Source organism: Catharus ustulatus, chromosome 4, assembly GCF_009819885.2.
Source record: "Catharus ustulatus isolate bCatUst1 chromosome 4, bCatUst1.pri.v2, whole genome shotgun sequence".
NCBI lineage: Eukaryota > Metazoa > Chordata > Aves > Passeriformes > Turdidae > Catharus > Catharus ustulatus.
Genome location: NC_046224.1, coordinates 15,242,114 through 15,256,439, shown reverse-complemented (window position 1 = coordinate 15,256,439; position 14,326 = coordinate 15,242,114). Strand labels below are relative to the sequence as shown.

General features: G+C 39.1%; 1 protein-coding gene across 1 annotated transcript in view; it reads right to left on the bottom strand.

Annotated features, from left to right (window-relative positions):
- Window positions 1-733: 733 nt before the first annotated feature.
- SLC2A13 (solute carrier family 2 member 13) overlaps window positions 734-14,326 on the bottom strand; it is a 137,605-nt gene continuing 124,012 nt past the window's right edge. Inside the window, exons 8-10 of the mRNA XM_033057807.1 lie at window positions 2,707-2,828; window positions 2,435-2,587; window positions 734-1,310 (exon numbers count right to left, since the gene is read on the bottom strand). Coding sequence (XP_032913698.1) covers window positions 1,084-1,310; window positions 2,435-2,587; window positions 2,707-2,828 — 502 coding nt within the window. The 3' untranslated portion in view covers window positions 734-1,083. The remainder of the gene's footprint in view (window positions 1,311-2,434; window positions 2,588-2,706; window positions 2,829-14,326) is intronic.

Here is a 14,326-nt window from a genome sequence, read left to right as displayed (position 1 = left end):
CTCTTTAGATCCAGTAAGACACCAATTGACTAAGGAAATTTGAAGAAAAATATGCTGGGAGTAATTTGCTCTGCACATATGGAGATAAACTGAAGGCAATAATTATTCACAAGCAAAAGGCGCAGAAGGGATGACCACTGTGCATTTAGCAGCACAAAACCTCTCCCCTCTTTCTTTTAGCTAATGGTAGTTTTGTGTTCAAAACTAGGCACAAACCAATATGTGCAAATGCTAAAAAGGAAAACAAATGGAATTTTTTTTTTTTAAACTGAAGCCTCTATGTTGTACCTAGCAATATATACCAGTACATTTGTACGTGCAGCCACGTACTGAGCTCTGCTTTCTTGCTGTCAGTAATTAATTTTGCCAGCTTTTCTCACAAACATAAACTCCAGCATGTGCTCAGGAGCAGCAGTGGGTGGATAACCTGGTGTAGCACAGGCACACACCACCCTAGTGAACCCCATCCAGGTGAGTATGACTCTCTACTTGCTATCTCAAATAAATAATGGAAATTCTCTTTGGGTAAATTTGGGAAATGTTCCTCTGATAGATACAGCAGTTATTTATTTGTATTTTCCCAATCAGTTAAACCTTTTCAATGGTTACTGTTACAGCAGCTTATGCATTCATCCTTTGTTTACTGCACAACAGAGCTTCTTCCTTGACTCCTGTGGGATGGGGATCCGACAGCTGTCAGCTGCTTTCTCATCAGCCACTCAATTATTTTAGGTTTTGTCAGTACTGGAGATCAGGACAGCTCCTGACCATCTAGGATAGCCTTCTGTATTCATCTGGTACAGTGCACCCTACTAAACATCTGGGGATGGAGCAGTGACAAACACACTTGGTAAAGTCACATAATTGTGGAATTCAATCTCTTTTGGAAGCCATTGCTTTCAGTTATCAAGAAAACGCTAGCATATTGAATTTCCTCCCAAATGGAGCATTTTTGAACGTGAAGGCATTTTAAAATACATAGTAGAAAGGAGAACCAGACCAGAAGCAGGGCAGTGAGGTCATCAGAGAGCTGCTTTTCCCCCAGAAGGCTTTTAAATGATTAAATACATCAGCAGCTGAAAATTATTCCACATCAGAAGCATCATTGTCAGAAAGATGGTAATTACTTCCCTTCACCCGAATATACTCGATGTACCTCCCTTCATCAGAATCTGACATACCACATGTACATAGCCTGTTTTCAAACAAAGATTCAATTTCCTCCAGTTTTTTCCCTTTAGTCTCAGGAAGGCAGCCGTAGATGAAAACCAGTCCCAAGGCAGCAAACCCTGCGTAGAGGAAGAAGGCTCCTGCAATGTAAAACCATGTCACAGTCAGTTACAGAGGTTCCCATCCCTCCTGTGTGCCAGAGCAGAGGGAGGGACAGAAGCAGCAGGTTGTGGCTTCAAAGGACAGTGTAAAAGCAAAGACTGGAGTGGCAGGGTTACAACAATGAGCTGTGGGGCTGTGGGTGTAGGAGAAGGACTCTTTATTGCCCCATTCCTCAGCAAAGTAAATTGACAAAGGCAGTTCCAATTCACGTGAAAGATAACACACATGCTTTCTGGGCAAGTCACTCTGCTCTTAAAATAAACAGCAATTAGACAATCACATGCCCAAATTTAAAAATGCAGACGTGAAAGGAAAGTGCTTTCTTGATTTGTCTTGACAGTGAAGGACACATTAAGACAAGTCCTCAAAATGAAAAGCTCCAGCAAAAGAAATGAGTCAGGATTAAAATAATGTTTGTGACTTTTATACTTAATTATTATTTAAAAGTGGTAACAATTAATACTGAAAAAGAGCTTGTTCCTGCCCACAATCCACCATACCTAGAGGGGCAGAGCAGGTACCAAAGGACCAACAAACATTTACCTAGTGTTGCTACACTGATGGCTCAAAGGAATAACAAGTAGAGCTGAAAGGCTCTGCATTAGTAAGGATGTGAAGGTCACATCAATTCCCTGGCAGATTAATGTGATTTAAATGACTTGTACTGGAGTGGCTGAGCAGTAACCTGATAAACACTCCACAGGCTCCCACAGACAGCACTTTATCAACAGCTGTATTTCTGCAAGCACCATCTGATGCTGGCCCTGGATGTCACCATAAACTGGAAAACTGCAGATACTGTCACCTGAAGTGGGAGTCAGCATTATTTCACTTTAAAAAAAGTGGCTTTTTTCCAGTTTCTCTGTTTTAATCAACTGTCTAGGTTCTCAGTTAAGGACAAAAATAAATGCTTCATATGAAATCCAGATCAAACTCTATGATCCAAGCAGGTGGTATCAGATCTCTAGTCTTAAAAAAACCACAATGGATTGAGAACATTGTTTTGACACTTCATAGCAAAACCAGTGGAGGGATCCAGAATTCAGAGAAAATCTCAGTGCCAATGGCAGTACTGCACATATGGACAGGTACTGTTACTTACCATAGTATGTCAGGTACTCAGCTGTATGCAGAAATGTCAGTGACACCAGCACATTGAAAACCCAGTTGACTCCAGAAGAGCATGCGTTTCCTGTACTTCTAGCCCAAAGTGGATAAATTTCAGAATTGACAGTCCAGGGCATAGGACCCATCCCTAAGAATTAGGAAGGAAAGGATCAATCTCACTTTAATGGCTGGACTCATAGTTAAATTTAACATGTAGCTTCACTGTTTGACATTTTAAACTTATATCCGAAAACAAATATTTCTTACCGGGTGCAAAGAAAACCAAATACAAAATAAGGCCCAGAAGTGCTGTCCAAGAGTAGGGAGTGGGGCAGAAATTGTATGCCCAAAATAAATCTTCCTTTTTGAATACAGTTTCATTTGAACACCTGAAAATCAACAAAACTCCTTTTTATTAACGAATTTTCAAGGCAATAGCTGACATTGCAATATACACATGCCAAGTAACGTCTTAATAAAAGCTGGCCAATGTATAAGTAAGATTAAAAAAAAAATCCCTGTAAAGTTATCAAGATCTTTGAGCAAAGTTCTTCATTCAGAAACATTTTTTTTTCTCAAACCTGGTCTTAGCAGAACATTCCTGAATTTAAATACTTGCCTTGTATTTACAGATCTTTTCCAAGCAACCAGTCTTTACTATACAAGTGGTGATACCAAAGCCAACAAGACCAATTCACAGGAATATCACACAAAACCAGCTGCAGCAGCAGGACATTGAGCTAAAGATGCTGTACACAAGGATTTAAGGTCAGGTGGAAGTTAGTCCTTACATCACTGCTGAACCAACTACATGCAGCACACTTCAGGTGCAATCAGCAATGTCTTTGGAGTGTGCCATGGTCAAGTGAAATCATGAAGAAATGAGGTGTTTATTTTTCTTTCTACACAGTGAAATGGTTTAGGAGAAGGTAGCGCTTGTAATTAGCTGCTGAAAGAAAATATGTCTCTATTCCAAGGACCATGTGAGAATTCCGTATTTCAAGGAATAGGTATAAGATCAGGTGTTTCCCTCTGGCTGCCAACAATGTAACAATTTTTTAAGGCATGCTGGCAACTTTATTTTTTGTTGTAATTTTTTAAATTAACATTTGTTTAAAAGAACAAGTCATACATGTAACTAGTGAAGCTTTTCAGCTGCCACCACATCGATTGCTAGAGATGAAAAACTCTATACTTTCAGGAGGGAAGACTTAAGCAGACACTACTCTTTCATATGCAAACAGTGTTATTTACTTGCAAAGAAGAAAGCACAGAGAGCTGAACATCTGCCTGGGTTATGATTTCCAGATCAGCTGAGCACTTACATGAAGGATACAATCCTCTTGACAGTAGGAAAACCAGAATGAAGATGCCTGTAACAGGCAATAGGTGGGTAACAAGTTGTGGATTGTGGAATAACAGCCACCCTGCAGTGCTTCAGAGTTGAAAAGCAATGTGCTAAGCACTGATGACCAGAACACCAGCACTCCTGGGGCAGAAATCTTCCCTATGTCATCATTGATGACAGGACATTTAAAGTAGGCTATCATGGTGAAGTCCTATACCCAAATTCAGGACAACTGGAAATCCAAAGCTCCAAAATATTTATAAGAGAGAAGTTAACCCTACAAATACTGGGAAAATGCACATCTGAAAACTTGGTAAAACCCTAATGTTTCCTTGATGGCAGTAACCTGTAAGATTTGCAGTTCCACTTTGCACTTGAGCAGCACCTGATCAAGTGAAGAAATGCTGACCCTTAATTTGGGGTTGGCAATGCAGCCAGTGCCGGTGTGCACCTTTCCACCCTTCCACAGCTCTGCCCTGCTGAGTTCCCCTGGAAAGGCCATCTCATCCAGGGCATTGATTAGTTACCACTCTTGAGATGGAAAACACATAGAAAACACATCAGCTGAACATCCCTCTCAAAGACACGTCCTTTGTGCCTGGATACAGACTGGCCCAGTGCAAGAACACAGGAGTGCTCAGTTTTACACTGCTTTAACATCATCACTTTTGCTTCTTTTGCTGTTATGTGAATTTCATTTGCAGGTGTTTGTAATGAATACAAGCTGATGAGCACTTTTAAGCATCTTGATGCTGAGATGAATTCCTCCATTCTGCCCAGCCAGATTGGCAGAGAGGGCCTCATGCTTTCTCTCAAACAAAACTGCAAACAAAGACATGCTTGATCTATTCTCCTGCATCCATCTCCGTGAGCACAAAACAACATGCTGATTCACGCAGACACAACTGCAGGCAGGTCAGCGTGTTTCCTTCCCCTAACATCTCTCCCCAGTTGTGTCCCACTTTTGACAGAGTGGAACACAAATGATACAAGGAAAAACCAAATGTCTCCAAAGCCTCCTGTGACTGAGGCCACTCATCTATTCTCCGCTGTCTGCTCCTAACAGAGAGGAAATTTTGTCACAAAAAAGTGGATTCAGTGCAATGAAATGGGAAAACCAGCACTTAAGACTAGATTAAATAGAAACCTGGCAGTAATGAACTGTGCTTTGCTTATCCTTCAGTTGTAAACCAGCATGGTACGCATAGTAAAAGCAAAGACATCTGCATTTGCTGGCATCTTGCAGTGCCGGGAATGTTAAAAAATAAAACTCCTTCAAGGCTAGAGATTTGTTCAAGCTCTATTACTGTGCTAATTCTACTACTATACCACTGTTCTACTACTATACCACTGTTCCTATAAGACCTATTATTTTACTGAAGAACATATTTGTAATTAACATACAGTTTATTACCAGACAAAATTCTAAATTTTGTCCTGCATTAAGGGAGCATATATGATGGAAGCAGAGGAGCAGCTACCCATCCCTTCATAAGCTGAAACACAGGAGAAAATCAAAGAATCATAGAATGGTGTGATTTGAAAGGGACCTTAAGGATCAAGTTCCAGCTCCACCTTCCATGGGCAAGGACACCTTTCACTAGACCAGGTTACTCAGAGCCCTATCTAAACTGTCCCTGAACACTTGCAGGGATGGGGCATCCACAGTTTCTCTGGGCAGCCTGTTCCACAGCCTGTTAACATTCCCATTGATGATCTGGATGTGGGAATTGAGTGCACCCTCAGTAAATCTGCAGACATCACCATGTTGGGTGGGAGTATTGATCTGCTTGAGTGTAGGAAAGCTCTGCAGAGAGACCTGGACAGTCTTGAACAATGGCCTGAGAACAAAACTGCAGGAGGTTCACTAAGGCCAAATGCCTTATGGCCAAATGGGTCCTGCACTTGTGTCCCAATAACCCCATGCAGTGCTGCAGGCTGGGGCAGGAGTGGCTCAAGAGCTGTTTGGCAGAAAGGGATTTGGGTGTGCTGGTCAACAGTGGGCTCAATATGAGCAAGTGTGCGCCCAGGTAGCCAAGAAGGCCAATGGCATTTTGGCCTGTATCAAGAATATTGTGGCCAGCAGGAGCAGGGCAGTGATCATCCCACTGCACTCAGCACTGTACTGCACCTTGAATCCTGTGTTCAGTTCTGGGATTATCACTTCAAAGAGAACATTGAGGTGCTGGAGCATGTCCAGCCAAGGCCAACAAGGCTCATGAATCCTTAGGAAACAGATCTTATTAGTAATGGCTGAGAAAGCTGGGTGTGTTCAGCCTCAAGGAGAGGCAGGGGGCACCTCATCGCTGTCTGCAACTACCCAAAAAGAGATTGTAGTTAGACAAGGGCTGGTCTCTTCTACAGTGAAGTAAGAGGACCAGAGGAAATGGCCTTAAGCTGAGACAGAGGAGATTCAGGTTAGGTATTAGAAGTTTTTTCCCTGTTAGGATGGTCAGGCATTGGAATATGTTGCCCAGTGAGTGCTGGAGTCACCATCCCTGGAGGTGTTCAAGAGGCTGGAGCTGGGTGATGTGCTTTAGTGGTTACAGGGGTAGTGCTGGGCCAATGTCAGGTTTCCTCTTAAAGGACTCTTCCAACCTTGGTGATATTCTGTGGGTCTATGAGCTTCACACGGGCCCAGCTCTCAAGCCTGTCCCTCTGGATGGCATCCCTTCCCTCCAGTGTGTTGACAGCACCAAAGAGATCAGTGGTGTCTGCAAACTTGCTGAGGGCACACTTGATCCCACTGTTCCTGTCACCAACAAAGATCTTAAACAGCACCAGTTCCAGTACCGACCCCTGAGGCATTCCACTTGTCCCTGGTGTTCACTTGGTCATTAAGTTGCTGACTGCAACACTTTGAGTGACCATCCAGGCAATTCCCTGTAAATGGTCCAAGTGAAATGATGCAGTCAGGTACTGGTGCAAAGAGTTTGTAAGTACCAATATGCTGGTAATATTCACTTTGTTACAACCAGTGAAGACACACCACATTATAGCCTCTGAAATTACTGCCCAACCAAAAACATGAAAATGCTACACTGAAAACCTTTACTGTGAATTTCTTTGGCTATGTGTTTTCTACAGGCTACTTAAGACACACATCAGTTCTAATTAGTGAAAGTCTGACCTACCAACAATTGATGCAAAAAATTCAACTGACTGGAAATAAATGAGAAGATCAGTAAATTTTCAAATTACAAATATTATATGGTCAGTTTCAAAATCACAGAATCCATCCTCTATCAGATATGGTCTGAAGCTCAAAAGAACTAAAACTTTGCTCCCCATCTCCTTAAATTACCTTCATATGGCACACAAAATAAGGTTAGAAAAGAGCCAATGTGGGGAGTCTAAAGTATTATCGTGAATAACAGCAGGATGAAACAGGATAAAACCATTTCCATGACAATTAATGTAAATTTTCCTAATAGTTGAGCCATTTTGGCTGTACAATAATTCTGAAGCACAACACTGAAAACCCCAGTGTGAGAAATGGCTGGGCAAGACATAGCACAGGCACAAGACAGAGACCAATTTGATTTTCTTCTCAAATATCCATTAATTTTTTCTTTGCTGTACAGTGAGGACTGTCTAGCCCTAAAGATACAGCTTTTGCATGACTGTTTCATTGTGAACATATTCACATATATTTCACATCTTTTTAATATGAAAGCTGCTGATTTCTCATTGTCTTTTAAGCCTTTCAGCATCTTAAGTGGATTTAGATCAAAAATCTTAAAAGGTCAAATTCAAATAAATTCAGGCAAAGGAAATTACTTCTGAAGAAAAACACTATAGTGATCATCCATCTCTGTAAAATGTTTGTTCGAACAAGCATATTTAAAAATTACACATTCCACTCTGAGATAAACTTTGACAAATCAGGTGCTGAAGGCACAGAAAAATTTTATAGTTAATTCACAGTTTCACTAATCCCCATTTCTTTGTTCTAACACAAGTAAAACTACTTAAGGACTGCTGTTATGCCAGTCTTTTGTGTCTGGGTTATCAGGATGATGATAATCTACAATTTGCCAATTTAAGTTCTTGAGTGCAACATAAATACATTTGATTTACTAAAAATCTCCTTCAAGGAGATTTTTAAAGTCTCCTGTGTAGAGTGCTGACTTTTATATCATGGCAATCCAATGAACAATATAAATTTATGCCAACTTTATTCACTCATGTTTTCATTTGAAGTCTGTCATGGAAATGACCGAGGACAAAAGAGACATAAATTAGAGTAGCTGCTGTTTGGATGAGGAAGGTTTTTGTGGATGCTTGGGAAGAACTAAGATTATTTATCCACAAGCAATTACTCATCCTGTAGAAGAATCTGAATCTCAGTGTTTGGATTAGTTCTCATAAGTTCAAACCTCTCTTCTTCTGCTAAAAATATTCAGTTTTCTGAACAAACCTTCAACTACCTTAGAGGACACAATGTAGCAAGGTACCAGATGAACTGTATAATAACTTAGTGGTACTCAGACATGTAACTGAGGAAAACTTTGGAAACTGCCTCTACCCTGTCCATCAAGTAGCCTCTCAAATCCACCCATGCACATCCAAAATAGTTACATTAGCACAACCCATAGAAACCAGTTAAATCATGAGGTGTACTTTCACTACAAGTCAGCATATTCTGTTTTAAAGAAAAATCCTTGCTCCTTTGTTATACATGCAGTAAGATGCTGTCTGAAGCATCAAGAGAACTGCAACTCGACCTGAAGGCAAACAGATTTCTTTAAACCTGAATAATGTCTGAATCAATAATTTCTAAGCTTTTTCACAGTTCCCTAGTTACTGTCTTCCACGCCTCAGAAGCTCCACACCTCTCTGGAGAAGTTTGTATTTATCACTTTGACTTTATAGTTTACACAGAGAAATAATTCATCCATTAAACCAGATGTTACCTAAAAATATGCAGATGAAGCTTCTCACACCAGATAACAGCAACTGAAAAACCAGAAAACAAAACAAAAAAAACCCAAAACCCCAAACAACCAGAAAAGAGGAAACAGATGCAGCCTTGAAAAACTATTCCATAAACCTTCATTAGATTCAGCTAGACATTGCTTAACCTTCATTGCATAATATACAAACAGAGTTCTGGGACACTTATTGAAGCCTTTTGTTATAAGTGGCAAAGAGTATTTGAAATACTAGTATATGTTTCAAAATCCTGGAAAAATAGTCCACAGCAAAGGAAGCAAATTGCACTTCAGCAGATGACTGGTGCATCTTCACATGATGGAAAAAGTCTTCGTCACACTGACCCCTCACCCCCCACTAGAGCATCTATTCATTATAACTACAGACTTGATGATCTTAAGAGCCTTTTCCAATCTAAATGATTCCATGATTCTCAGTCATGTCAGAGCACATACCTGCAAGAGACTCGCTCTGATTTACCTCTGTCCTGGCTATCTGATCACAGATGAACATAATTTTTAAATATTATTATTTATTTACCTAAGAATCTTCAGGTTTGAGTACAAACATTTCACAAGCTAAGAAATTTCGAGAAAAGCTGTCCAAGCTGTCAGCTACAATTCTTTACTCTGCTGTCACACCCCATGGATTTCAAGCTTCATTCTTCATCATATCTACCAGGAGGGGAAAGAGACAAATCTCTGCTACTGCCTGAACTCTGTCCAACAAGCTTCTCCATCATCTTTGGTGACTCCTTACCTCCAGAAATGGATTCAAACCATGAAAATGCAGAATCATGTTTACCCAATTAAAGCCCAACCATTTCAGACCTCACAGCAGCTGACAGTGCACTCAAAAGCTGGGAGCAGAAATTAGTATATATCAGATTTTTGTTAAAGGAGACACAATCACCTTGATCCACTACAGTGATATTGACTTATTTTTCTTCCCAAGTTTTCTCCTACTCTTCCAAGTATCAGATGCTCACAAAAAGTGTCAGGAAACATCTGATATCTCTGTGCTCTACAGAGTACTATCCTAGTCTTAGTTCTGACTCTGACTGGACACTCTTATTTTGCTCCAGTACAAATTAGAATTAACTAGTAATAATTAAATTGTATGATTTCATATTAATAAATAATTCAAACATTATATTAATAGCACAGGAACTTGTGAGAGGTCATAGAACTATGAAACATAATCAACTGTTCACTTAACAAATACCTACTAGTCATAAGTACAGAATTTTAATGACAGAATTCAAATTAAAAGCTGATCAAAATGCAAAAACTTAATTAGTTTTGAGCATGAGCATCTTAGCTGAATGTCACTGTCCTTCATGCATTTCTGCCTTTCTGATAATTTTAACTACTTCAATCACTAGATAATAGGCCACAGTTTCAAAATATGGTATTTTGTGTTGTTTTTTCAATGTTGGACACTTTCAGGTAAAAAAATTAGCCGTTCAGCTGAGAGAAAACAAAAGAAGGAATGTGCCTTCTTTCTTTCATTTTTTGCTGAAATGTTTCGAAACTGCTTCAATTTTCAACAAAGACATGAAGCAGATAACAAAAAAGGAACAAAGATCATAAATATTCTGTCTTGATTTTGCAAAAAAATATTTTACAAAATATTTTATATATCATCTATATTATATATTTTGCAAAATATTTTATAAAATCTTTTCTGGAAAAGGATTTTAAAATACTTTTATATATATTTAAACAAAATTAGCATCTAATAAAATAATTTAAATAAAATCCTCAAATATCTAAATATATTAATGCACAGACTGAGTGCACAGAGGAGCCATCTACATCCATTTATATCTAAGTTTACACTCAACAAAGAAGTGATAAAAAACCAACTTGGTAAACACCAGCTAAGGCCTGACAGGTTGAAATTGTAGCTGCAAAAATTAGGTATTCTCCAGTTAAGAACACATTAAAAAAGTGGGTTTATTATGTATAGCCAGAAGGCTACTTCAAGGTTTATAACTGAAAAATTCAGTGATACCAACAGCAGTGAGTGATAATGACAAGATGGAGAATAAAATAACTGTGTATACAACAAATAAACAAGAGCACAATCCTGTAATTATTTCTGGAGAGATTCTTTACAAAGCTGAGTATCTAGTTTAAGGATACCTTTTTTTTGGGGGGGGGTGGTAAATATAGTGATTTCAAAAAACACATATATTCCGAGGAATTTTTTCTCAAATTAAAGTATGACTCAGTACTGATATTTAGTGGCAGAAAATATTTCTCAAAAACATTAGAGAAAGATTCACTGGAATTTGACATCATACAAGGTTAAAGTTACAGCAAGGTAATGCCAAAGGAGAAGCAAAGCCCACAGCTGTGAAGTGTTTTCATGAGAAGACACAAGAATATATTTTTGCAACTTGAGACATAATTCTGTGCATTTACAAGCTAAAGAAATCCATGAAAAACCAACAATAAAAGAGTGAATCATTTCAGGTAAGGCTCAGAAGGCAGCAGCAGGCAATGCAAGATTTCTGCCCTTTTTCCCCTGTCAAGGACACGCTCCAATGGTTTACAGAAAACTCATATCTGTGTACTTTAAAGATTGAGACCTTCAGTAACTTTTCCTGCTTTTTCACACGTAGAGTACACTGATTCAAAAACTAAAGAGAACCATAGAGTGTTTCACAAGCACTAAACTGTCTGACAATTCTTACTGAAATATTCTTACTATGCATATAAATCTTGGGTTTGTCTCTACAGCACATCCCGTTGCTGCAGTTTGTGGCTCTACAAGCAATTGTGCCCAGTGGTCTACTGAGAGTTCACCTCTCATCAAAAAAATGTTATTTGTTTGTGTCCCTAAACAACTTTACTAACCCTAAATCTTTTATTCTCTATTGACATGTTCTACTATTTCTTGTAGCTTCCAAACTAATGAGAATCCCAAGTGCTTTTAAAAGTGCTTTATAAAAGCTGGGCTCCAGCAGCATGCCCTCACTAAGTCATGAAGCCTCCCAGATTCCAGTGCTGTTTGTAAACAGTCTCAGCCAATCCTCAATAAGAAAAATCCAGTAAAGGATAAAGAAACAGCTTAGTTCAGTCCTAACTCTCATACTGAAAGACTTCAGGTAAATGCTGCGGTTCTTGTATTTCTTTCTTTCAGGTATTATCAACTCTTGAAGAACTTCCCAGAGGTGCAGATCAGCAAAGAATGTTTAGAAATTTGAGTAAATATGATGGAAGTGATACTACCCATCACTTTGAAGTCTTTTCCATGATCAGTGGTACTTTAGTATGACAGTAATATAAAAAAAATATAAGAAACCCACTGCATTCTACCAGATGAAGTGGAAAAAACTCCATGATGTGGTAGAGGGAAAGATCCACAATTTGGGTGCTACAACACTTTATACTCATGTATTCATGTACAGGTCAGGATGGAGATGTGATGTGTGTGGAGCGGCTATGGCTCAGTGATGTGACTTAAACACAGCATGGCCAGAGGGACATGAGAATTCCTGCTCCCACCCCCCTGGTTGGTGGCTGCCACAAAAGCTCCATTTAACGGTGTTCACTGCAATCAAGCACAAACTGAAAAGAAACATCTCATGCCACAGTAAGAGCACAAGCACATGGCAATGCCTTGCAAAAAATGACATCTGGGAATATTTAACTGCTTGTGAAGTAGATGCCATTTCACAAATTTAAAATATAAGCATAAAACTGTCTCTGCATGACAACCAGCAAAAAGGTATCACAGAGACATTCTGGAAACAGAATGAGCTATTATTTCCCTCCTGGCAGCCATCATGGTTGAGAAAGGCTTGTGGACTCCCTGTGACCCCAGAATGTGCTTTAAAGATTGTTTAGTGGCTTTTCTGTGGTTATACAGAAATAGTTCCTTTTTGGAACAACCAGTTTCAGTAGTGAGCATGCACATACAGTCTGGTTTCATCTGGACATTGCCAGCTTCCCCTACTTCTCCAAAAGGAGGGAGTGCTCATTAATGATTTTGCCATTTCTTCTGAAAGACAAACCTTCAGGGAATTTCAGAGATGAACACTAACTGGAAAGTGTCTATCAGTCACCTTGGGGGCTGCCAGAACTAACTGGTGCTGCCCGAGGCTTTCTAGCAGAAACCAGATAGATTTAGTCACTCTATATTCCTGCCTACAGGCAGGCAGCCTTCATTCGGTTAGAGCTCTTTGAGGACAAAAATACTTATAAAGGTAAGACATACAAGTATTTTTTGTTAAAGACATTGAACATGCATGATGGGCTTGCTCAGTAAGCTCTCACTTGTGTGCAGACCCCTCTCTGTACCTCAGTGCTCCAGGTCTTTCCCTGAACTGCAACGGCTGTGCTGCTCCTGGGGTTTTTGGTGGAAGTTTATTATTATGCCTGCTCTGACATGTTTGGGAACTTATGTATGGAGCACCAGACTGCAATCAAACTACTGAACTGGGGCAATAGGATAGGAGAACTTCTGGCTTTCCTTTCCAGATTCAAAAGTATTTAGTCTCTCTGATTGCAGCATTGATACTCAATAACAAAATTATTGAAACAAACTGGTCTGAAGATTATGATGTCAAATGCAGCAGTTTGGAATTTCATGCAGGTTTACCATAAAATAAATATCCACCTGATATTTAATCTCATTTGTTTTTTCACCTGAATTTACATTTCATTTTCTTAATAATTATAATTCCAAAGTTCTTTTGGGTATAAGAGAAATATCCACCAGCTGTCTAATCACTGCAGAAATATCAGTTCTCCTAGGAGATGCCTCTTTTGTATGCTATATAAAGACAGATTGCTCCAATGAATACTGGTGGGAAGGACTGAGTGTAGGGCTCAATAATAATAAGTATAAATATTTTAATATTAACTGAAGAAATATTAACAGAACAGCATGCAAGAACTGCTGGCATGGCATATGAAAATCTATTCACTAAAACACAGGCAAAGAACATCTGCAAGGAACAGAAAGGAACATTTTCTACTCTATTAGTCAAGGAACTACAAGACAGCTCAAGGTCACAATTTTAGACATCTGAAGTTGATTTAAGCAAATTCCATCCAGACTTCCTATTCTTACTTTATTGATGCTTGTGCTATTCACCATGTGCCAGTGGTAGTGTCAAAGGAATGTCCTCATTCAAAAGCATCCCTTGAGTTACAATTGTCAAAAACATTTCCAAGACTGTGCTAATTAAAGACCAAAGAAATCAAGGTGGTTGTTGTAACTTAGTATCAAGGTAACTCAGTGCAAATATTCACTGGAAGTTAACTCTCCAAATGAAATAGGTTCTATATAACAATCTTTTTTTTTTTCTGAATGCTTCCAAATAGTTTAGAAAACAATACAGACAAAAAATTGTATTGCTTTTAACTACCCCAAAGTTTTAGACATACAGAGGTACCCTAAAAATTGTACTTTAATGTTGAAACCTAGTATGTGAAGTTACTAAGGAATGGTGGGATTTTATAGCTCAATTTAGAAAAACAAAGCAAATCCCACCCAAACTCCAAACTCAAACCACAGGTGGGATGTGGTGACACAATTCCAACACAACCTGGGTCTGCTCTGTGGCTGCAGGCACACTGCTGAGGCTTT